The 25,292-nt window shown below is 47.6% G+C and overlaps 1 protein-coding gene across 2 annotated transcripts in view; it reads left to right on the forward strand.

Moving 5' to 3' along the window:
• The window catches only part of LOC149336480 (ATP-binding cassette sub-family C member 4-like), a 70,443-nt gene that overhangs the window by 33,981 nt on the left and 11,170 nt on the right, over positions 1-25,292 (forward strand). The window contains exons 14-24 of one of the 2 annotated variants that reach the window (XM_089554716.1): positions 1,483-1,676; positions 2,980-3,156; positions 7,332-7,499; positions 10,081-10,268; positions 12,544-12,619; positions 14,329-14,545; positions 15,270-15,580; positions 17,215-17,547; positions 20,253-20,354; positions 24,422-24,613; positions 24,878-25,036. In XM_089554716.1, coding sequence (XP_089410842.1) covers positions 1,483-1,676; positions 2,980-3,156; positions 7,332-7,499; positions 10,081-10,268; positions 12,544-12,619; positions 14,329-14,545; positions 15,270-15,580; positions 17,215-17,547; positions 20,253-20,354; positions 24,422-24,613; positions 24,878-25,036 — 2,117 coding nt within the window. Of the gene's footprint in view, positions 1-1,482; positions 1,677-2,979; positions 3,157-7,331; positions 7,500-10,080; positions 10,269-12,543; positions 12,620-14,328; positions 14,546-15,269; positions 15,581-17,214; positions 17,548-20,252; positions 20,355-24,421; positions 24,614-24,877; positions 25,041-25,292 lie in introns of both variants that reach the window. The other variant, XM_089554717.1, reaches the window with a different exon arrangement.

The following is a 25,292-nucleotide window of genomic DNA, read 5'->3' on the forward strand; positions in this document are numbered from 1 at the left end:
CCACCGATATGCGTGAAATATGAACTGCAGAGAAATGAGAAGCATCGCTGTGAAATTCAGTTCGTGTTATTAATCTAAAGACCAAAATGGACATTATATAGATGGGAAGGCATCATAAAAGCATCAACATAGCATCATCACAAGTTAGTATTAATTGCTATTTAGAAATGTATAAAGTTCAATTTTCCTAACAACGAAAGAAAAACAGTAAGCGCGGTACACGCAGGTAACATAAACAGTGAAAGGCACGCAGCAAGGTGATAAAAAACCAGCCAGTTATTTGAAGTCTAGATCAAAGAAGTACAGGCTGCTTTCTTTTTTTTTTAAGAGGCACAGGATTTTTAGGGCTGAACAAGTCGAAACGGCTAAAAAAAGAAATGTGCATAATATAACATGTATGTGAAGCACAACATGTTACCTTCCCGCTACGTTATTGGTTGCATGGTACTCCGCTGACACACACACACACACACACACACACACACACACACACACACACACACACACACACACACGCACACGCACACGCACACACGTACACACACGCACACGCACACGCACACACGCACACGCACACGCACACGCACACACGCATACGCACACGCACACGCACACGCACACACACACACACACGCACACGCACACGCACACACGCATACGCACACGCACACACGCGCGCGCGCACACACACGCACACACACACACACACACACACGCACACACGCACACACGCACACGCACACGCACACACGCGCACACACACGCACACGCGCGCGCGCACACACACACACACGCACACACGCACACGCACACACGCACACGCGCGCGCACACACACACGCACGCGCACGCACATGCACGCACACACACGCACACGCGCACGCACGCACGCAGAAAAAGAACCACGGAGGAAGAAAAACGCCGCCCGCGACGTGTTGCTTATTTTTGCACATTCCTCTTTGTATGCGGTGAAAACTCGCTCACTGTAATGCTTTGCTTGTCTGTATTATCGAATGCAGGTGGCGCAACCTGTAAATTATTTTATGGGGTTCCTAACATAGCAGTGCGGAAGGCGAAGGGTGCTGCATTACGCCATCTGCTGAATAAATATTACGGTTCGCACTGTGGCCAAAACTTTCCAATGACTTCGGAATATTACATAAATAGTCGTAAGTCCACTTTTACGACATTGCTGTATTTCGTGAAGTCATGCTATATTGTCTGCGAATTTGTGTCGTTTACCAGGCCCCAAGGCAATCTTGCACTCTAAGGGTATTCTGGTGTCGGCTAGTTGGTTCATACTTTCTACAAAACATGTTAACATAGCGCAACAGAACGAGGAAAATATAGAAAAAACACGAAACAGAGCGCCTGTCCTGTGTTTCGTGTTTCTTCTATCTTGTCCACGTTCCGTTGCGCTGTGCTAATCACAAACTTGCATTGCCGGTAGGATCTTGCCGCATGCTCCGCGTTCTCTTCGCAGGCGAGGTGTTCATCGAGAAGTGCGACTTCAGCTGGGACCGGGAGAAGGAGAGCTTCAGCCTCCGTGGCGTCTCCTTGGAGATCGAGCCGGGCTCCCTGGTGGGCGTGGTCGGATTTGTGGGCGCCGGAAAGTCGTCGCTGCTCGCCGCCATCTTGGGGGACATGCAGCGGACCCGGGGATGGCTCGATGTCGGTGTGAGGAGTGCGTCTTTCTTCGCAGAGAGGGAGATAGAAAGTCCTTACTAGGGCGACTGTCTCTTAATGCGTAAAATACGTTATGGTGGCTGTAGTCGGTGTCTAACTTATAAAAACTCCTGTTGTCTGCATTCAATACTGCAAGTGATGCGCGTTATTAACCCGGGTCATTGAGATCTTTCAATGTCAGAAAAGGGAGCAATTCAATTGCGCGAAAAACAACAGATAATGGGTTGAAGTAGAGTTGTGTAGATAAAGTGGAACCATTTTTTCGGCTCCCGAGATGGCTTACTGGGTTGGTTTGATACTGGGATGCATCACACGTCGTGCTAACTTGAGATATTAAGAGTGACTTTGGAGGTAAAATTCTAGCGAATGAAAAAGAGCAGCATTTTGGCATCGTAGCCGCGAACATCGGTTCATTAGGGCCAATTCGCTGCTTACTGTTCGCGAGTATGTTGTATGATTTCCGCAAGCAGCAGCACTCATTTCACGCCGACAGTAAAAAGTAGTAGCTACTCAAAGTAATGATTCGGCCGATTATTTTTGCGACATTTGAAGCGCCATTGATAAGGACAATGAAATGGTTCCGGAAAAGAACTCAGGCGCATTACACGCGGGATTCTTAATGTTGCAACGGCAGGAAACCTTTTTCTTTTGAAAACATTACACAATATCTTGTCTGACTTCTTATCAATAGGAACTCTAGTAAAGACTTAGAAGAGAAATTGAGAGTGCGTGGTAAATGCCATACCCATGCCTAGCAATGCTTATCGCCTGCTATCGAGTTGCCGATGCAATTGTTTACTCTCAGAGAGCGGCAGCAGAAATTCCAAATAGTTTCTCGCGCTCTTGGTAAACGTGAACTGTCTGTAAACTGTGGGCTACGTGCTTGATATTCTTCAAACATTCTTCAATCATTCAAGAACATATTGGAACGCCACAGTGGAAGGCGTGGTCTAATCTGTCCAACGATCACTTTCATTCCATGGACCATATCGTGATCTCACTTTCAAAAGGTGATCAAATGATGGGGTCAAGGCCGCGGTCTACGATTTCGGTGTCGTTACTGTATGACTGCTGGCCTACGTGTCTTAGTTTTTGCTGAGGATACGAACACACTTTTATTCGTGAAAAAGGTTGAGCCGAGAGTTGTAAGAAGACTGAGTAAGTTAGTATAAGTGAACATCCCTGTTAGGCCGGTCTCGTCCTCTGGTAGTATTAAGCACCATAGAGGGTGGTAGATGGTGTTAGCCGTATCGGGCCGCATATTTTACACCTAGTTATAAAAAGCCGTGTGCAGGGCAGGGTCGCGTACGTCGCACAGACGCCGAGCATCTACAACATGAGCGTCCGGGACAACATCGTCTTCGGCCTGAAGCTGGAGCCGCTCCGCTACCTGAACGTCCTGAAGGCGTGCGAGCTCCAGTCCGACCTCGCCTCCTTCTCCGCCGGAGACCTGACCGAAGTTGGTGAGAAGGTGAGTGATTAGAGTCATTCTTTCTTCGCGTCTCTCAGCTTTCCGCGCTAAAACAGCTTGGTTAAAAGGACACATTGTTGGTCGAGGTATACACACACACTCTGTACAGTCTTAACCTCCGTGCTTCCGTGGATCTGTTTCATCCCTTTATCTGTAACTTTAAGCAGAACTTTTGTGACAGTCACTGATAAATCATGCAGCAGAGGACTACTCTCCATGCTTTCAGAATGGAGTGCGTCTGTTCTCACCACGTAGCCGCATCTCCAACATCACCCTCTCTCGTTCTCTCCACTCCACCGCCTCCTTCTCTGCTATTCAGTCACTTTTCTTTATGTAAATATACCGTGTCTTTCCGGCCTTCCTGTAAGTTGGACTGTCTGTCCTCATCCATTTCGAACCACAATCCTCAGAAGCCACACGATTACACAGAAAACGGAAATCGCAGATGTGACGTTTTTATTTAACCACATAAATTTGGTTTATGGGGGTTTAACATCCCAAAGCGGCTCAGGCTATGAAGGGAGGGCTCCGGGCTGTAGTGAAGGGCTGTAGTGAAGGTCTGTAGTGAAGGGCTCCGAAAATTTCGACCACGTGGAGCTCTTTAACGTTCATTGACATCGCACAGTAAGCGGGACTCTAGAATTTCGCCTCCATCGAAATTCCACCGCCGCGGCCGGGATCGAACCCGCGTCTTTCGGGTCAGCAGCCGAGTGCCATAACTACTGAGCCACTGCGGCGGTTCTAACCACGTAAGTAGTTGTGTGCGCTCCAGAAATCTCACAGGTATTATCTCCAGCCCGCTCTCGATCTTAAGGCATACGGGAATTGTAAATGTTGACACACTCACTGGACCGCACACGTGATCGTGCCCAGCTCAATAAATCTTTGCGACCTCACAGAAACGTGATTTCAGATGCCAGCCTTGATCGGCGGGCGCGTGATAGCTAAGGTACTGAACAATGACAGGCCGGTCTAACACTTGAGGAGTCAGCACCCCCTGTAACTTCTATAACAGGAAGATAAAATCGAGCGTATACGCAGGCTACGTTCTACCCGTAAAGTATGCACCGCCACATTTACACTGATGTTGCAGTGAAGCTCCAACACTCTGTAGGATACTCCCGATACAAGTCGTGTGCAGCCCGAAAACAAAGAAGAATCAATGGAAGGCACAGATACGACCAGGGCTAGCGTCTAAGTTCTTAACGCGATAACGTTAAGGAGCTCCTGGGAAAAGACGACGTCGTCGTCGTCGACGTCGCCAGTCTAAGGCTGCCGCTGATGCCGCGGCTCCCGTCGCGTCGTTTGTACGGGAAAAACCTTGCGCAAGCGGCCTGCTTCTCGCGGAGGCCACTAGGAGCGCTATGAGTTAGTGTGACGTCACCGTTCGTCCTTAAGGAAGCGGAGTCGAAAGTTTCCATTGCGCACGGGGGCCTCTAGGACGCAGTGCGGAGTGATGCCGTGATGTGGATGGTATAAATGGGGACGCTTGCTTGCTCCTCACATATATGTGAGATGGAGCCAGTGACGTTTAATAGTGCGGGGCTCTCTATTGAGTCTACGCCTTCCCAGAATGCTGATGGACCGTCTACATCGACGGGTGCTCGACCACGAGGAAACGGTGTCGTGTTTCACACATAACGCGGAGTTTATGTCCCCCTAATTTTTTTTTAACGGGTCCTAATCTGTTTCATTTTCGCCACTGTTGCTTTTCGCTCTGCGCTTTATCTATGCCGTGTAAGAACGAATTCGATCAATCTACTTTTCGGTTTGGATATTTCGGTTCGCTCTTTCTGAGGACGGTTACATGAAAGGACTGCTCTGAGCAAAAAGTGATCCTCTGGCCCTTTACAGCTAAGCTGACGTTTCTTAAGCAGCAGAAGACCTTTGGCGGCAAGAAAATTTATTTCAAAATCTTCTCGCCTATCGAATCTGACCCGCGATGTCCTTTCAGAAAAGGACGGGTGTCAACCCTTTCAAAGCGAATGGCAGTATAGCGTAGCCTCAGGGATCCGAGTTTAAAAAAAAAAAAATCGGTGTGGTCGCTAACTTTTTAAACCAGCCGCTAAAGGCGATACCTTTATATATATTTTTTGTCTTCTCTAATTTATTTCAGTACCGTTTTCGGTGAAAGCGAAAGCGATACTTTTTTGATTGTAACACGGCACCCTATCGATAAGGGCCTATTTCTCTTCTCCATTGTCTCTTTAACATGAAGTCATTATTAAGCCGTGAATCCTTACAGATTTCATCACGAAAGCCTAAGGGCATACATGGAGATGTGCAAAAGGGTTGAAAATTGGGCGAGTTGGTACGAATTCATACTGGTGTGGCACCACAGGGACAGGGACAGAGACAGAGTGACAACAACACAAGTGCTCCCTAACAACTGACAAAGTTTATTAAAAGCACAAAAAATATATAGACGAAACCTATGGTTAAATGCACAGTCATAACATGGTTACAAGGGTTACAAGCAAGAACACGCGTTAAATCCCAACGAATCTATCTGTTATCATGGTTTAGTGTTCTTTGAAGATAATCAACCTCGGCGTCAAGCAGTAGCAAGGATGGCAAACTCACGCATACATCTGCCGACTTTTTTATGCGGAAGGCCTCCATAATCTCCCGGGAAGTCTTATCTTTGTGCTTCCAGAGAACGCGCGTTTCCTTGAACAATGGGGCACACTTGTGGCTTTTTACATGCTTAGCCAGGTGCGTACCCGAACTCCCGTCAAGGGACCTGGCATGCTCCTGGAGGCGTACATTCAGACAGCGTCCAGTCTGCCCCGTGTAGTGTCGACCGCAAGTTAGGGGAGATGTGCTTCAGTCAAAGAATTTCGGGATGCTATAGTACGAACGTCTTCTATGTGCGACGCGTTTTGCTCGTATCACCAAAACATCGTGCAAAATTGCAGCAGTTTCGTCCTTGCCCTGGACATGGTGAACCGTATCTGACCGCCGAGATGGAAAAGTAGGACCTTCCCGTCGAACCAGTGTGATGAAATTTGTCAGTGTTTCGCGGTTAGGTCTCAGCATATATAAGTCAAAGGTGTTTCTTGCAGGCGAAAATTTTCTACGTGATTTGTCAGGTTTATTGAATGCCAACAGCGCAAACGACGCAGACAAAGTAGAAGAAAACACAGGACAAGCGCTGTTCTAGGACAGCGCTTGTCCTGTGTTTTCTTCTACTTTGTCTGCGTCGTTTGCGCTGTTGGCATTCAATATGTACCACCAACTCGCCCGTTTGGCTATATTGTCAGGTTTCCCTGCCGATTTCACCCCCCCCCCCCCCCCCCCCTTCCCATCCCAACAGCTTTCCGAACGTTGTGTAAACTAGCCTTTTTCAGAAACATTCCTAGCCGTCCTCGGAGCATACGATCTGCTTTCATACAATGATCGCTCTGGTCTCTCTGGTTCCTGTTTCTCAGGAAGGCATGCATGATTCACATTTATCGGTGTTCTGTTCTACTGTGTGGTCTTAAATAAATGTAAAAAAAAAATCGCCTGCTGGAACTTAGACTGTCCTGGGCATAAGAATGACTGTCAGCTTTGAGTATTTAGCACCGTTCCTTCCCCAGTCCTTCATTCTTTGAGCACGGGCAATCCGAAGTAAGCATAGCTTTGAAAGGGGCTAGTTGTTCGTACATCTTGACACGACTGGTGAAAATAACTCTGTCGAAAGTTCGCGCTTGTCGCCTTGTGTCGTCTCTTCTGTAATACAGTTGTGGACTGCAACGATGGCCAAATCGTTTGAGCATCCGCCTCGCATGAGGGAGGTCCGGGGTTCGATCCCCAGTGCCGCCGGGTACCCACCGGTGATGCAATGGGGTTCAAGCTTTCCCCTGCCTGGTGCTCGGCTTATTCAGGGTGAAATGCTTGGGAAATGGGTCTTTGACCCCACCTTGAGCAGAAGAAAATACCTTGTGTCATGGCGCTCTTTGGCCGCAGATGCCCTTGCTTCATAAAAATTCAGTATCATCACTCTGTAATAGAATTAGCGCATCCCTATGCTAAGAAGCAAGCGTGAACTATGCCCGTCTGGATTATTTGGCCGTACAGAGCGCATTCTCGGGCGCTGTTTTGTGTATCGGAAACATTACTGACTCGGCCCTTTCACTGTGGTACTGTCACCCGAAAATGGACCTTGCTGTTCTGTGCTCTTGACCCCGCAGGGCACGACCCTGAGCGGCGGCCAGCGGCAGAGGGTGGCCCTGGCCCGCGCCGTGTACAGTGACTCGGACGTGTACCTGTTCGACGACCCGCTGAGTGGCCTGGACGCCCAGGTGGCCGCCAGGGTGTTCAGGCAGGTGATGGGACCCCAGGGCCTGCTGCGCAGGAAGGTCAGTCTCGTTCTCTTGGCCTCTTACTTTCCGCCTACACTGATCGCATTCTAGACTGAGGCCGTCGACGAAACGTCAGCAAGCTCTTAGTTCAGCGAAACGAGTCCAGCAATCGAGCTAATTTTTCTTTTTTTTGTGCTCCATTTAAAACAGGTGATTCGCCAACAAACTCCATTAGCTACTACAGGCCAATCAATCAAATTTCTAGCAATGGGTTGCAAGCCTAATAATGTATTTATTCAAATATCCTAAAGGCCCGAGCGGGCTTTACAAACGGGGAACAACAGTAAAAACAAAGCAACAAAAAATTGCGGTAAGTACAAAATTCGCTGACCGGGAACACCATGTTGATAAGCATCAAGCACTCAAAATATAAAGACACATGGCAAAAAACATTCAAGTTTTCTTGCAAAGCAGTGCATCAACAAGAATGCAAAAAATTATGAAGGTTACAGCTCGAAGTGGCGTTTCAGGGCGGTTACAAACGCTTTTTTAATGATCGGCACATGCAATGGTGCCAGGAAGTTGATTCCATTGATTAACATAAAAGTATGTAAAAAATTGCAAAATGTGAAATCTAACCACCAGAAACGACACAATAATTTAATTAGTTGGATTTAGACCACCTGGTGTTTTTCATCACGCGCTCATCGCAAGGCCACGGCTACGGCTGCTCGGTCTCCCTCGAGCTGCCGTTGCACAGCACACGGACATATTTGCATTTCGCCTCGATCAAAATATTCTTGCTGCGGCTAGGATCGAATCTGTGACCCTGCGATCAGCTCCCGAACGCCAAAACCACTGAGCCACCGCTGCGGCTAATTGAAAACTTCCAAGAGTAGGTTATTAAAGGATGTAGTATGTCCTTGTAGATCTTTGAGCATTTATTCGTGGTCTTGTGGCAACGTTACATTACTTGAGTGGCCTGTCTGCGTTGCCAGTTTTTTTAACATACTGCGCAGCCTCATTAGAAATTCAGGACAACCGCTTCTAGTTCTTTTGGCTGCCATCACGCGGTGCATGGCTTTGAACATTCGAAAATAGCACTTTGACACCATCCGTGACGTAATAATGAAAGAGGATGACCGAATGGCTGCCATTGAAGTGCTATTGGCCGATAGGCTTAGCGCAACTGGCTCGGCGCTGTTCCAAACTCCTGGCGATGGTCTTGAGTAGCTTCTTTTCTGAGTGAGAAGAGCGCAAGGCTTATTTAGTGGAACGACCAAGTCAAGCCTAAGTTCGCGGCCCATTGTGGACATTCTATTATATTCTTCTCTTCAAGCAGCATACCCTGTGACCTGTCATGATGGGAGTCGTATGGTCATATGTCATATGGTCGGGGCCCCCTTTGCACCAGTCAGCTAATTTTATAAATTATGCACAGGTGCTTTCAGTTGAACTGCTCTAGCTGAGTTCACTGTGTTGGTGGGTAGGGCCCATAGGGGATTTGATAAAGATTGCTTTTGAAATTCTTATTGCTCTGCTTATTGAGCGCAGCAGGCGAGAAGCAACCTTTGGTTAGATGTGTCACTTGTTACCTTAGGTATGTCGCCTCGTGCCCTTTGTGTTAGGTGTCGGAGTGGCTAGGCTTTGAAGTGATGCCTGAAATGTGCAGGACTTCGCATTTCAGCCGGCAAGAACGAGGCTCAGGAGGAGCTCGTGGTATGTTCACGAACGAAGCCAGTGGCCATTGGGAATAATAAAACCGGAGGGAAACGCTAGTATCATTATTTTTGGGGTTGTTGACTACTCTAGCCGACGAAAACGCTGCACTGCAGGTCTTGAGGTTAGCAAATGGAGGAGATGGAAACCTCGGTTAAAATATTCGCAACTGCTAACACTTCGCCCGTTTTGCTAACACTTCGCCAACCGCACTACAGATTTTTAGTGATAAAAATCTACCTCAGCTCTTGGGCAGAGCCCTTAGAAGGAGGTGCGCTAAAAGACAGCTTCATAATAATAATAATAATCATCATCATCATAAGCCTGGCTGCGCTCACTGCAGGGCAAAGGCCTCTCCCATGTCTCTCCAGTTAACCCTGTCCTTCGCCAGTTGCCGCCACCGTATTCCCGCATATTTCTTAATCTCATCCGCCCACCCAACTTTCTTTCGCCCCTGCTACGTTTCCCTTCTCTTGGAATCCACTCAGTTACCCGTAAGGACCGGCGGTTGTCTTGCCTTCGCGTTACGTGCCCTGGACAAGCCCATTTCTTCCTATTGATTTCAACTAAAATGCCATTAACCCGCGTTTGTTCCCTCAACCACTTTGCCTGCTTCCGGCCTCTTAACGTTACACCTACCATTAGACGACAGCTTATTTCCTCTTAATGCCATAAAAGCTAATTCGTGTTTAGAATGCATGTGCTTCACATGTGACGTCTTGGGCACCGTTGCGGCGGACCACGTAGTATCTCTACAGCGCGCATCGGAGCAGTTGGCGATAAAGCTGATTGGACAAGCGGACAAGCACGCGGCTTTTCACTGCGGTGTTGGTTCCTATGACGGCCTTTCAAGTCGTCCGTAGGGCAACTTGGCCTTGGTATAGAAGCGCCCCGTGTGTCCCGTTCTCTTTCCACCCAGACTCGCATCCTGGTGTGCAGCCAGGGCCATCTGCTCAGGCACGTCGAGCGGGTCCTCATGGTGCACGACAGACAGGTGCTGAGCTTCCCAAACCTGGCCGCACTGCTGCAGGACCCCAATGCGCCGCGTACGCTGCGCATGGGTCAGGCCCACAAGCCGGCTCCCGAAGGGGTGACCAAAAGCGCAAGGTGGGTGTTCCGCAGGAGCTTGGCGGCTCGCAAAATTCGTTTGGTTAGCCAGCTACGCCGAAGTTCTTGTCATTTACCGTGTAAACATTCACGTTTCCCACTGCACTGTGCTCACCTAAAAGTCGTTAATATTCAGAGTATCCTAAGAGAACTTTTCCCACGTCCGAGAATGTGAAGGGAACTGTCAGCAATAGAGTGCAGTTTCCTGAGGTTCTGGGGAGGAGACGCCGTTGGGGCTGAAAAACGTCAGAGTATCCCAGCCTTCTAAATACAACACTAAAGTATGTTTTGGCTGCTCCTTACTAAAATAGAGAGGTTGGTAGTTATATCTACCGAGTCACTTTGAGAGGGCGCTTAATTGTCTACTTGCCTGGATAATATAATCTCTGGTTAGCAGGAGATCGCTGCTGTTTTGGCACATGTCTTGACGGTTACCCTGACCATCTCAGTTTCGAGGCACTATCTGAAGACCGCACCTAAGTTTAAATTTTTCCTAGCCCGCTTTCCCCTGGTCCATATCCTCCGGTCCACGTATATTTGTGTGTCTTTCCCTTCACAGAATGACCTAAATAACTACAAACACCACATGTCTTTACAAGCGTATACTATTAAATGGCCACGCGTGTCACCCACTTCATATACACCCGCGCAGATGGCCATATATCTGTGTTATCCACGGGAACTTCCATAAACAGGGTCAAGGAGTAAAAATAAAACTTTACAGGAAGACGAAAGCCTCGATGGAATACACAGGTTTCTGTAAGAGCCCACCTCGCCTCGAAAGAAACAGTGGACGTCTGAAGAGCGTTTTCTTGTGAGCTAGTAGATGGCAATCATTCATCTTCAAAACTGCGCAAAAAAAAAAACAAAACGAGGGCAAAAGAGAAGAGGGCACAAACACATCGCGCTGAGCGTGTGTGTTCTGTTTCCTTTTGCCCCCGTTCTCTTTTTCGCGCAGTTTAAAAATGAAAAAAGGAGAGTTCATACTTTTACAAGCGCGTACTGTATACACTGCCGCGTACAGCGCACAGCCGCGCGCATACCGTTAGTAGTTGCCTTCACCGGTCGGGTTTATAGGTGCGTAGAAGACAGAAATGCGAACATCATTGCGAGAATATTTTTTTGACGGAGGCTGAATAATAGCACCCTATATTTTCACTCCGAAGGCGTTATGATCATTCCTACGAAGTGTTATCGAACCCAGCTTGTATTTCCTATATAGCAGGTGATAGTTCTGTGTCTATGTGGTCGTATTTCAGCTGACCCACTCGCATTTATTTGACGTTCATGATAGGGGAATGGTCAGAAAGTTACAGGATGCGGGTTCACAGAAAAAATATATACTTTTTCTTCGTGGTCAGGCAAACCATTTCACTGCGGAGCGTGAAATGTATGCAGAGGCGCTGATACTCAATTCGAGAGGAAAGAATTACAGCTGGCTAGGTGACGAAGCAGCGCAGAAATATTACGGCAAGAGCTGTTAAACGAAGTCCATTCTTGATCTTCGTGAAGCCATGGTCCGTGTGGTCCAGAAACGACGACTGGTTCGCAGGGCCCACGCTGCGACGCAGGCCAGTGGGCTGCCGGAATAGCCGGACCACCCAAGGCTCCGGTAATTGCCCTTCTTTAAATAAATTTTTGAATTAATCAATAAATCAATCAATCAATCCCGCTGTGTGCTCCGGAGGGTGCTCCGGGCGGTGCCTGGAAGTTTTCTTATTAGCATAGGTCCCTTAGGGGCGGTGAGTGTGTTGCCCACTTTCCCACCGCCATTTTCCAGAAGCTCCATCCCTCACGCACTCCCCTACATTCACCATAAGATTGGCCGCGTGGCTATGCACAGAGACCGCTGCTTTTTCGCCGAACGGGACGGACTACGAACTGCCATCTCGGACGAGGTTCGTGCTCTGAGGGCCGTGCCCCAGATGAGACTGTAGGAAGCATCAGCGCTAAGCAGCCGCCGGCGCTGCATCAGATTTGCGACCAATGACAGCTCTATAGCCGAGTCTTTTCACTAAGCTGAAGGCTTAATTGTTTCTACGTATATTTTTTCCCCCGCTAGCCCACATCCTGTAATTATTTTTTTATGCGCGGAGTTCTTCGGTCCATGTCTGTACCATACACAGAAGAAGAGGAGAGGTCCGGCTTCCGTTCGCCAATCCATCATTTGTTTCGCTGGTCGCTGGGAACCACATGAAAGTTGTTTTCAAGTTCGCCGTTGGCAAAGTTGCCTTTCGTGGTTTGATACCTATTTGATTTATTTCTTGTTTCACAGAAAGGAGCTCACAGACTCAGGACGGCACATGGGCAGCGGCAGGGTCACCACCGACGAACGCATTATGTCTTCGATGGTGAGAAATTCCTAATCGCTGTACTTCGCACTTTCTCGAGCAGCGACTGGTCTACACTGTGTGCATGCATGTGATGAAAGCTTACATTTCTCTCATCTCTCGCTGAAATAGCATTCTTTGCGTTGGAAAACCAAAGAAAGCTATATATTTTTGTTTCTTTGGGGCATCGTGTCATTAAGAAGACTTCTGTTTTTATCTTATCTTTTGTTTTCTTCATTTGATATGCTTGCATGTGTAAATGTAAGAAAATATTGCGTGGACACTTTGTAACTAAAGAGTTGAGAGGCGAAAGCGAAGAACACTATGCCGTGACAGCTTCCGGTGGATGTGACGTCACATCATTCCCGTGGCTATATCGATACCCAAATTGTACGTCTTTCGCGATCTTATGTGTTAATTACGCTTAATTACACATTTTTCCATCTAATTGGACACAAATACGACGTTTTACCGACCATTCTGTGACAATTTTCTCTATGCCATGACGACTTCCACTGGATGTGACGTCACATCGTTCCCGTGGTTGTATTGACGTCCGCGCTATTTCGATGCAATTTCGACAATTTTGCCTATATTTAATTAACTAATTACTATACATTCATAAAACTTGGATTCTAGGTTCATTTTTTCCTCTTCTATCTGAAACAACCATTGGTTTTCTTCTATCTTTTTTAGTTCCCGGATTAAACGCGTGCGACACGCTTTGTTAACGGGCAGACGACAGTATGAGCCATTAAAGGCTTTCGCCTTAATAAACTGTGCCCTGGCACCTCTTACTCTACAGGGGTTGAGAACGTAGTCAAGCGTTTTTTGCTTTAAGTGCGAAAACACTACTCAAGACGTACCAACCTCGAGCAAAAACCTTGTCATCTAGTCTTGTGTTCCGAACTAACTCGAGCTTACCCGAGTAAGCTCGGGTGAGTTCGGAGTAGCGTCGTACCAACTGCAGCCAATGGGAGGCCGGTGCCAGATGGCAGTTAATTTAATGACTGGTCGCTGGAGGTTGGTCGGGAAGGGCAACATGGGTCGCACAATCCCTACCGGTGGCTGCGATAGAAAAAGCCACCTGCCAGTGAAGTGGCCCATCGCTTAACCGCTGCGCCACTGCGCTGGTATAGTGGTATATGAGGGCTCGCCGCCATCTATGAATGTTATGTAGAGAATGAGCAATTATGCATATATGGCAGTAATTCACTAAGGCTATCGCGTCATTTTCTTAAGGCGGAGCTTAAGTATTCCCTCCAGGCAATACAGCGTAAAATATGAAGGTTACTAGCAGTGGCCTTTACTTAGTGGCTGGCCTGCACTCAGTGCGTCTTTATTTCACTAGAAAAAAGAGAGCAGTGTGCTGAAGGAAAAGGCAATTTTAGAAATTTGCATGTCATGATTTTTAGTTTCATTGATTCATAGGCCGGTACGTTCCTCAAGGGAAGTGTTTAACAAGTTCAGTTATCTGTGCGAAAATGGGCCGGTGAAGTCAGATCTCGATGGACAGACTCCGTTGAATCCTCGACGTGTTAATTCAAATACCCTCGCGCTCTTCCTTCAGTGCGTATGAACAGATGAGCGTCAGTTTGACGACTTAAAAGTATGAGCCGCAAGCCATCCTCTACTCATCCAACGGATGGAGTGATTGGAAGTTTGACTTTCTTTCATGTCTGTAACTGTGCGTCTCGTGACCAACACGGGTTCCTCTCCCACGAACGCAGAGCTCCTTCGAGGTGGTTCGCCGCCTGCTCAGCTTCACGGGGCCCTGGAGCTGGGTGTCCATCCTGCTGTTCGTGGCCTGTGCCGCGGCCGTGGCCGGCCAGCAGTTCCTCATCAGGGGCTGGACAGACGCTGTAGCGCAGAGGGGCACCACTGAAAGCAGAAAGGGTGCGGACGAAGCCTGGGTGTCCGGTCTCGTCTTCGTCTCCCTGTGCGACGGTGGGCTCAATCTCCTCGCCATGTTATTTCATCATCATCATCAGCCTGACTACGCTCACTGAAGGGCAAAGGCCTCTCACAAGTCTCTCTAATTAGCCCTGTCCGTTGCCAGTTGCGGCCATCGTATTCCCGCCAACTTCTTAACCTCATCCGCCCACCTAACTTTCTGCCGTCCCCTGCTACATTTGCCTTTTCTTGGAATCCACTCCGTTACCCTTAAGGACCAACAGTTATCTTTCCTTCGCATTGCATGCCCTGCCCAAGCCCATTTCTTGCTCTTGATTTCAACTAGGATGTCATTAACCCGCGCTTGTTCTCTCACCCAATCCGCCCTCTTCCGATCTCTTGTTACACCTATAATTTTTCTTTCCATCGCTCGCTGCGTTGTCCTTAGCTTAAGCTGAACCCTCTTTGTTAGCCTTCACGTTTCCGCCCCATAGGTGAGCACCGGTAAGAGTACCATGTTATTTACAGTGTACGAACTACATTGCCCAGAATAAGCTACAGTTGTGTGTGACGAGCAACCTTCTGTATCTGCACGTCAACTATGAAACACGCTGCAGCGTAGGGTGCAGTGTGATGTCGGCTACCTGGCGCTTTTTGAAGTGCAATGACACCCCACAAGATGAAGTCTTGCGTTTCGTTCCCTAGCACGCATTTTAAGAGACGACGGTGTATTCGTCTGTGTGCTTGTTGACAACCAACGCCGTTCCACCCATCGCAGTGCTGTTCCGCTGCCTCGGTGTCCTGGTCATGGCCATGAGCAACAGGCGCCTGTCTCACCAGCTGCACGAGTCCATGCTGGCCCGGCTGCTGTCTAGCCCGACGTCCTTCTTCGACGCCACTCCGCGCGGACGCATTGTGACGCGCTTCTCGCTGGATCTGTACGCCGTCGACTTAAGGCTGTTCCTGAGCGGCAAGCAGTGCGTCCAGAACGTCCTCGTGGCCACGTCCAAGCTGTGCGTGGTCGCCAGCCAGGCTTCGGTCGTGGTCTTGGTAGGGGCCATCGGCGCCGTGGCCACGCTAGTCGCGTTGGTGAGTGAATGTCTAGCTGGTACAGTGCCAATCCCGTATACGCCCCGGGAAATTAGTAACGCGGTATCACGCCTGCTAGCCGGGCATGGACAATTTCTTTATCCTCATTGGACCCTGCGTTCTGCAAACTACAGTCGAGTAATATACCAATTCTGGGTCTTGTTTGCATCTGGGTCCCGACTGCCTGTGCATGTGACGGGTGGATATTTTGAAAGAACCGCGAGAAGGTATCAGTTTAGTCCAGTGTCTACGTCTTTAATTAGCTCCTGGCAACGAACGAGATGTGTAATGCACCAAAGATAACAGAACAAAGTACCCAGGAACGTGCCATATTCTCGATTCGCCGCATCCTCCTAGGCTTCAATTCTGAGCGGAAGCACCCATGGCTGCCATGATACGCTCATACCGCCACGGATATATCAAATGTTAATTTAAGCGGCTTAGCCTGTTGCATTTTACCCTCATAATCGCTTCACTGGATGTCCAATAAAACGAGAGCAATAAAACGCCTATGCAGTTGGTTCACAGACACGCGTGCTGTTGTCACTAGAACCATGTTAACATGTGCTTCATAAAACATGAAGTACTTCTCTGTGAAAATTTGGACTCTACCCCGTCTTCTAGAACCGGTAGTCGAATAACATAATGGCTGCGGGTCTCGTCCGCGTGTGCTTCCCGTCTAGTAAGCTATACCGTGTACGCATGATGGACAGGTATTTCAGAGTTAGACAAAAATTTCAGCCTATTCCTCTTTCTGTACCATTAAATCATTTATCAGAACACAACCCGTGATGTAGCGCCACTATAGTCGTGCCTTGAGTAACTGCGCAGACGCGTTCCAGATAATCGGCCTACGTTCTCGCAGTGTTAGAGGCCGTCCGCCAAGCAGTACGGACACAAAAAGTCATTACGCGCCCCTTAGTACATCTGTGCGCCCTTTCAAGCAGCATGAAGGCGAACACTGAGTTCGCGCACAAAAAGCTGATTTCCTGACACTTTTGAACCAGACACGAACCATTGTTCTATACGGATCATCTGTGCAGAGAAGACAAAACAAAGTATGTTTCTAACTATGTCCAGGGGGAGCTGTGATTTGTACCAATGAGATCAGGTTTTTCATCGGATGATTTATTGTCCTTTTTTGGAAGTAATACTTCGGCTTGTCTTGTCGTATTGGTAAAAGAAAGAGAAGTACTTCCGGGTTTCCCGCATTCCTCAACGGCGAAGTGTGAGCGTTATGAGAAGGCCGATGTAAAACAAACAAGTCCCCATTAACGAATGCGGCTAGAAAATAGTGACCACGTTATGCTCAGACACAAGACACTGGAGCAGCCGCTCTCTATACTGTGCCACCTATGGTCACGTGGTGCATATGACCTTTGTCTTGAATGGACGCAGTCATGGATACTGCGTGTGGAGTAGACATATTGCTCTCACTTATTCGGAAGACCTAGGAGTTCGGGTTCTTAACCCGCAGAGATGTCGTTCCGTCTTCAGGACTACACACCGTACTCAGTGTCTTCACTTGATGACGCTTTCCGCGTTCACGTCACCAAGATCTGCACCACGAGTACAGCATGTTCTGGTGCAAGTGTAGGCCAGTTTGCCACGCCCCTTTTTTCCTCCTCCGGCAGGTCTACAGCGTCAAGGCAGCCTCGCTGGTCCTGTACAACGAGGCTGCGCTTCTGGCCCGCGCCATGCAGCACGTGGTGGAGACTAGGGACACGTTGTCCACGGTGCGCAGCTTCGGCGCGGCTGCGCGCTTCTGCCGCCTCTACTGCCGCCTGGTGGACACCGAGGCGAGGACCTTCGGCGCGTACCTCTCCGCGTACCGCGTCACCCGCTGCCTGGCCGCTCTGTCGGGACTCGGGGTGGTGCTGGCCACCCTGGGATTCACCCTGGCCGCCAGGAACCACGACGGAGGCAGCAACAGCGACGTCGGACTCGCCCTCAGCTCGGCGCTGTCGGTACACGCGTTCCATGCGATTCCGCTGGTCTTAGAGTTGTTGGCTTGTTCTATTTATTTTTATTTATTATAAGTTGTTAGGATGTAGACGGGAACCGTAAGAAAACGAGCAGAGTGGACCTGTCCGCCTTCCATTTCCCCATTTGTAAAACCTTTAGCTGTACGACACAGCCATAGGGGCTCTGGTAAGCGATCTCTGTGAGAGTAGTCCTTTCGGACTACTACATTTTTTTTACAAACATTAAAAGAAGAAACAGATCATTACGATAATTATAAGATTTGAGGATTCAAGGAATACTCTTCGGATAATCAATTATTAGGAACTTATTATCGAACTTTTCTTAGCTATTGGTCATAGTTGAAATGGTCTGGCTGCAAAAGTGCAAAGGTTGGAAGGAAGCTTGACACAAATTGTGCGTAAAACAGGACGAGTGAAGATGACAAGCAAGCTAGGAAGCATGCGTTAATAGATTTTGTTTTCCGCAGCGGGCGAAAAATAGTTCGCAAAATTTTCGAGCTATTCTGTAGCCGGCGTCCTCTGTACAGTACTACGTGGACAGGTAACCTTTTGGCGCAGCGCTATTAGGACTATTTAGTATTGCAGGTAGTGTATCGAATTAATTTGTTGAAGGACAGGTAACCTTTTGGCGCAGCGCTATTAGGACTATTTAGTATTGCAGGTAGTGTATCGAATTAATTTGTGGAAGTTATTTTATCTTTATCGTGTAAAGATCGTGAGTTCAAAACTTAGCGTCATTATTTCAAAAAATCAAAATCTTACTAGCTGACATACGTACGAAGGAAGCCAACAGTCAAAGAAACCAGGTACCGTATGGAATTGATTTTTATTTTTTTTTTGCAATTTGTCGGCTTAATCAGATAGTCCCAGTGTAATTAATTTATCGCTAACAGATAACTGTTTATAAAGCCGCAGAAATTCAGAGGTCACCCGCGTGGACCCCACCGGCGGCGTGTGGTTGTTTTTTCTTCTGCTTTCTAAAGGTTGTCTTTCAGGGATAAATTAATTACTTTTGCAATCTTATTCATGAAGCCAACAAGTTATAAAATAAGAGGAAAAACGTCACGCCGAGACCGAGAGCCATCATCCGGGCACTGAAATCCACTCATCCGGGCACTGAAATCCACTCATCCGGGCATTGAAATCGAGTCATCCGGGCACTGAAATCGAGTCATCCGGGCACTGAAATGGAGTCATCCGGGCACTGAAATCGAGTCATCCGGGCACTGAAATCGAGTCATCCGGGCACTGAATTCCAGTCATCCGGGCTCTGAAACGAGAACATCCGGGCACCGTACGAGACTTAACGAGATTTAACGAGACTCTCTAAGCCCTCCTACGCGACCGGCATGCAAGCAACGGTTGGTCTCCAAACGAGTCACAAAAAATAACTGCTGCCAGTGCCTTCTCAATGTTTATCAAGATATCAGTCGCGCTGTGCGTTTGATAATGCACGGAATTATAATTTCCGATTTCTAATAACGCCTGCAAAAAGCACATAAATGCCACGTACACTTCGTTGTCGTACGTGATCTCTTAGGGGCTTCGCGCATCGAAGCAAAGCTGCGCAGGTGCACAGGGGCCCGGGGGAGAAGCGCTGCGTTCAAAGGGCAAGGCATCGCGCCGAACGGGTGGTGGCGTTCCTCCCTTGCTTTACGGTGCGGTTCGGGTGTCCACCGAGATGGCAGAGAATTACTGCGCCATTTCCTTTCCTCAAAAAACCAAATGGCAAGGCATCGCGCTGAACGGGTGGTGGCGTTCCTCCCTTCCTGTACGGTGCGGTTCGGGTGTCCACCGAGATGACATTAGGCCCGTAAACATTTCATGCTTACTCTACTCTCGGTTACGGGAGAGGCAGAGATTTTTTGAGGAAAGGAAATGGCGCAGTAATTCTCTGCCATCTCGGTGGACACCCGAACCGCACCGTAAAGGAAGGGAGGAACGCCACCACCCGTTCGGCGCGATGCCTTGCCCTTTGAACGCAGCGCTTCTCCCCCGGATCACGTATGACAACGAAGTGTAACGTGGCATTTATGTGCTTTTTGCACGCGTTATTAGAAATCGGAAATTATAATTCCGTGCATTATCAAACCCACAGCTCCACTGATATCTTGATAAACATTGAGAAGGCACTGGCAGCAGTTATTTTTTTTCTTCTGCTTTCTAAAGGTTGTCTTTCAGGGATAAATTAATTACTTTTACAATCTTATTCATGAAGCCAACAAGTTATAAAATAAGAGGAAAAACATTTCTTCATTCTACTTGCTTTTGGTGGCTGTTGGCTTCCTTCACATATATATGCATGTATGTCGTAACAAGCCCCTTGTTTCCCTTCCCTTGTCTGCTGAGTAGTTCGCAACGGTCATTCTCCAGTAAAGAAGGGAGACTAACTAAATTCACCAATATTTGATGTTAGAAATCTCTACTTTATGCTCCATGCTTTTTATAAGGCTCAACACACATTCCTCGAGTAATATCTTGTTCCCTCTGGTTTGAATAGAGCATGTCACTGCTTGAAAATAGCAGCTGTGGAAGCTCGAAGGTAACTGACTCATAAAAGCGTGCTGGAATAACACGATAACCTTTCAGAGGCTCAGGCCAGATTCAAGCAAGAAAACCTCTGTTCTAGTCGTTTGTCACGCGGCCTGTGAACGACGGGGAAATTGACGTAGCGCATCCGATCGCAGATACCCATCCTGATGATGTCCATCACACTGTCGCTGTTCGCCGTCCTCCAGCTGCTGGTGCAGTTCCAGAGGGCATTGGAGTACACGGAACTGCCGCAAGAGGTCTGTGTTATTTTCCTGCATTTTATTCACTATAATAACTGCTACACTGTCAAAAAGAGTAAACCAACTACTGTACTCTTTGTACCAGACAATTACTTCGCCTGAATTGACTAAAAAGGGAAATGCCACCTTCGGCACAGATTAGAACTGCCTGAGCACTCCTCCTAGAGGAAGAGTAGTCGGGTTGTAGCTCTGGAGTCTCACTTGTATGATGGTGCAGAGCTTTTTGGTCACCCATAACCTGCATCTCTCATAAAATGTTTCTTTACCTTATTTTTTTAAACGCAAATACATCTTCTGGGCAATCTGAGCAGGCGTAAGGAGGTCATCTACCTCAGCAAAGGCTTTGATCTTCAGTGCAGGTACAGATTTGTGCACAAAAGTTTGTAAAGAAACTGTCGGCTAACTCTCGCAGTTTTGGTGAGCAAAAGGGTTATGCCTTCCAGGGTGCAATTAATATTTTTGTACACCTGTTTAAACTGCGTATGTCCAAGGAAAAAATGGCCGTGGCTTACCTCGGCTAAGTCCGGTTATGCAAGCGAAACCTTTGTAATGCGTAGTTATGCTGTGTTGCTAAGGCAGGTTAGACTCGACCTCTTCGTCCGTCGCCGAAGTCGTGGCGGAGGCTGAAGCAGCAGCGGCTGCCTCCAAAGCTCTTCGCTGTCGCCTTTCGCGCGTCCTTCAACCGCCGCCGTTGAGCCAGTCGACGCTCCCGTTCTTCGTCGGTCTCTGCCGCTAGCTTGGCACGTTTAACTTCCCTACCTGTAGCTAAATACTTAAGTAAGGAATTGTTGGAGGATTGTTGCAGGCAGTGGATTAAATAAAGAGGTTCAGGAGTGAAAATCAGGTCATCTCATGACTTAGTCAGATTTGTATGAAAAGAAGGCTGTATTTAAAGGTCGTATATCTTAGTGTGGAAGTACCGGTGAAAAAAAAAATTCCAAGCCTGGTGGCACAAGCCACCACCCCGTTTCAAAGGGGACGCTCTTAACATCCATCCATACTGTTAATATTGTTGAAATCTACCGCTGGATAAGTGTAGCTGCCGGTCTGAAGTCGGCGCAAGTAAGGAAAATATTTTGGTACGAATGGGGGCGCATGTGTACCAATTAGCATACGACCATCAGCTTTATGAAGGCCACGTCTATGGGGTTCTTCATAGGAGTGCACTCGCTAACTCACATTTCCACGATTCTTGTACTTAATACGAGCCTTTTCTGGAAGACGGACACTGATCTCCCTTAGGTCAGTACAGCTAGGACTAGTGCTTTCATTTTTCGTTAATTGTGCCAAGCTGAGTAAGAAACAAGGCGGTTACATCGGTCGTCAAGCGTGAACTTGAATGTGCATCTGATTATTTGCATTCCGACCAGACACGTATTTTAATAAGACAGAGTCGCTCAAATAAAATACCTGATTCATGATAACTTTTTTCCCCTGTACTGAAGGATATATGTAGTTTAAAAGTCTTTTGTTTCAATTATTCCTAACTGAACAAAAAATATCTGCACACCTTTTTTTTCATATCTCATGTTTTTAGAAGACTTGCGAATGGCAAAAAAACACACAATTGTCAGCACCACTAGTGGTGACAATTGCAGCTATTGGATATTTGCTGCCACCGCTACTGCTGGCAATTCATGAACACAATCAGTTCTTTGAGTCAGTGGCAGACACAGAAAGTACATGAAGTGAATTATCTCTACAACAACTCAACACAATGACCTCATTGGTGTGCCAATCTTTTCGATATTACTTTTTATGTTCTTTCCACTTAAATGTGCCAAATTATGCTTCTTCAGTTCTATAACTTCGTTGAATTTTGCAATTATTCCTCTCATTCGATTCCAGTTTTCTGACCTGATGTTATTGAAGATGTAATATTCACATTACTGTCCTCACTATTTTGCAGATAACTTGTTTACATCTTTTATTTGGTCAATTATTTTCTTGTTTATTGTATTTCTTGTCCATTGTTCAGAGGCTGCTTTATTCTGGAGGGTCGACAATAGGGTTAAGAAACTGGAGGGGGCACTTTATCTCCGCCGTAAGGCTACGACGCGATAGCGTAATGGGTTAATTCCCACACATGTAGAAGGTCATTCTCTGCTTTTACATTCATAGATCCCTGGGGGTCATCATGCCCTTCCTATGGCGCAGTGGTGCAGCGGCTAAGCGATGCGCCACTGCCCCGCGATGGGAGGTGCTCCCAGCGGTCTGCCTTGTGCAACGCACGTTGCTCTTCCCGAGCCATAGAGTTTCTTACTATTACCTAGAGGGAAAGCTGGCGGCGCTGCACTTCAGCCACCATGGACGCCCAAAGCATCATGGGGCGGTGAGCTACTTGTTGCTGAACAGTCGTAATTTTTCGGAAACATGGAGTGGCACTACTAAAGCGTTTCATTTCGAAAACGCTGTTCGTGTGTGCGCAGACGACTTTCGCGCGAACGCAGTGGGCAAAACCCATAGTAGTGAAAACGCGACGACACACGACGCCAATAAAAGGTTTCACTTTTCCGAAATGTATTTAAAAAACCTTTTAAAGTATCTAAGCAACAACATTTTTTTTGAAAACATATTTACTTTTAAAAGTGCGCTTGTTAATTACCCAATATTAGTCTTTTTAGTGTTCATCACTTGGCCAATAGGAGAGCGAGTCGTCTCTTATTTTGGGCAAACTTTGCACTTAAATGCTTTTCTGCTCGTTTGTTGCAATCATTAGACAAGATATTGAATGTTAGGACGTTTGTAGTTATCAAACAGCTTTATTTTTCTATTATTTTTTGGCCAAAAGTTGCAGTTCCGCAACAAGTAGCTCACCGCCCCATGATGCTTTGAGCGCCCATGGTGGCTGAAGTGGTCTCGAGGGGTCGCCATGCAAACTCCCATAGACGGGCTGCCAGCTTTCCCTCTAGGTAATAGTAAGAAACTCTATGTCCCGAGCGACCAACCAATAATTTAATTGTCAACTGCCACGGTAGGCATTTTGCTCACCGTCCGTTGAGCCGGTTGTGATGACGCCGCATGGTCACGTGACATAGGAGGCCCACCTGCCTCCCAGGTTGCTCTCTGGGCGTCATCTGCAAGAGTCATGGTCGATATTTTTCGCTCACAACGCCTATAATGCCGATATCTAATTTTCTTTGTAACTAGGCATTTAACGTTATGGTTTAAAAACGATGCATCGTGACCCAGCATGTGTTGCAAACTGCAAGAGAAGAGGGAACAATTTTCTTGTGCCATGCTTCTGTAAGGTGGCATATCCGATGAAATAGTTGCTTTCGCTTTACTGATCAGTATTTCTTTCCCCTGTAAGCTAAGAAGAATTGAGCGAACATACATCCTCGCTGAGCCCCTGGCGTGCCGGAGGTAGCTATTAGTGGCCGCATTTTAGCTTGGATTGCATTTCACTGTCTTTGCGTTAGAAGAAACAATGAAATGGTGGCTAAGTGGACCAATTCATAACAGTATACCTTGTTGTGCCAGCCCATGCCGCCACATGCCATGGCAACCATATAGCAGGGACATGGGGTTGAATCTTCTTCTTCTCCTCAGTAAACATGACACATACCCACGCGGGGGGGGTTGGCCAATGTATGGTGGTGAATGCCAAGATCTTCTTCTCTGTCATTTCTTCTTCTCTGTCATTCTGAGCATAAACTTTACCATATGGACGTGTAAACGTTCGATTCTTCGCGGCTGATAACTTCGCCGCACAACTCGTCGTTTTGCTCTGCATGGTCCCCTTTATTCTCCCAATTTTTTCTCAATCCACAAAATTATAACGACTGGTACCAGATTTATCCTTAATTAGCTTGCGACGGCTAGCTGACGGTTCCGATAACGCGCTATCGGTTGTATTCAAATGAGCTCAAGCAATCATTCTACACGTTGTATTTCAGTGTCCATTGAGGATAATTGGTCTTAGAGCTATTTTTTCTATGTTCACGTGTCCGCCGTCTGAAACGCTCGCAACCATTCCATTTTCAAAACGTAACGTACAATTATTTAGAAGGTGAACGCAACCTTTCTTCCACTTAATAAGCGCATGCTCTGTTCACCTGCAGGAGACTGACCCGGAGCCCAAGAAAAGGCATTCGGTGCAGTTCAGACGCCGCCACAGCAACTCCATCACTCTCGAAGAGCTGTGGCCGACGCGAGGGAAGATAGAGTTCCAGCGCTACACGGCCTCCTACAGGCCCGGCGTGCTGCCCAACATCCTAATCAGGGTCAGCTTCATCGTCGAAGGCAGCGAAAGGGTGAGCCACGTTTTTAGTTCAACAGAGCTGAGTTGTCAACTCCAATGTTTTTGCCTTGTAATTGCCATGTCCCCGTCTCACACATCTTGAAACGCTCGAAACGTTGTCGTCGCTGCTTAATGGTGTCAGCCACTTGAACAGTTTTCAGTGCCCGTTTGAACGGTCTTGCTTTAAGCTTATTCGCACGATTTCCTATTATCCCCCCCCCCCCCCCCCCCCCCGGTCCGCATCCGTTCATTTCGCTTCGTTCAAATCTCCTTGCAGGTGGGTGTGGTGGGTCGCACGGGCGCTGGCAAGTCCTCTCTGGTGCAGGCTCTCCTGCGTGTACTCGTGCCCATCGAAGGACGCGTACTCATCGACGGTGTGGACATCACCACGCTTACGCTGAAGAAGCTGCGCTCCGCCATCACCGTGATTCCGCAAGTTGGTACACGAAGAGCTTTTCCGTTTAAACAACTTTTATTTGTTTGTTTGTTTGTTCGTTTGTTTGTTTGTTTGTTTGTTTGTTTGAACTCACAGAAAAGAGAGTGCAGGGAACATGAAATGGGTAACTTGAAAAATTCGGCGCCACCATCTCCCAAACGATGTTTCCCAACCAAATGTTCGCGTCCACGGAGGGAAGCCTGGAATTGTGTTTCGAAAGGAAGGGGTAGGCACTCCCAATCTGCTAGAATTCCGA

This window comes from Amblyomma mixtum, chromosome 7, assembly GCF_055824585.1.
Source record: "Amblyomma mixtum isolate Tamu chromosome 7, ASM5582458v1, whole genome shotgun sequence".
In the NCBI taxonomy this organism is placed as follows: Eukaryota; Metazoa; Arthropoda; class Arachnida; order Ixodida; family Ixodidae; genus Amblyomma; species Amblyomma mixtum.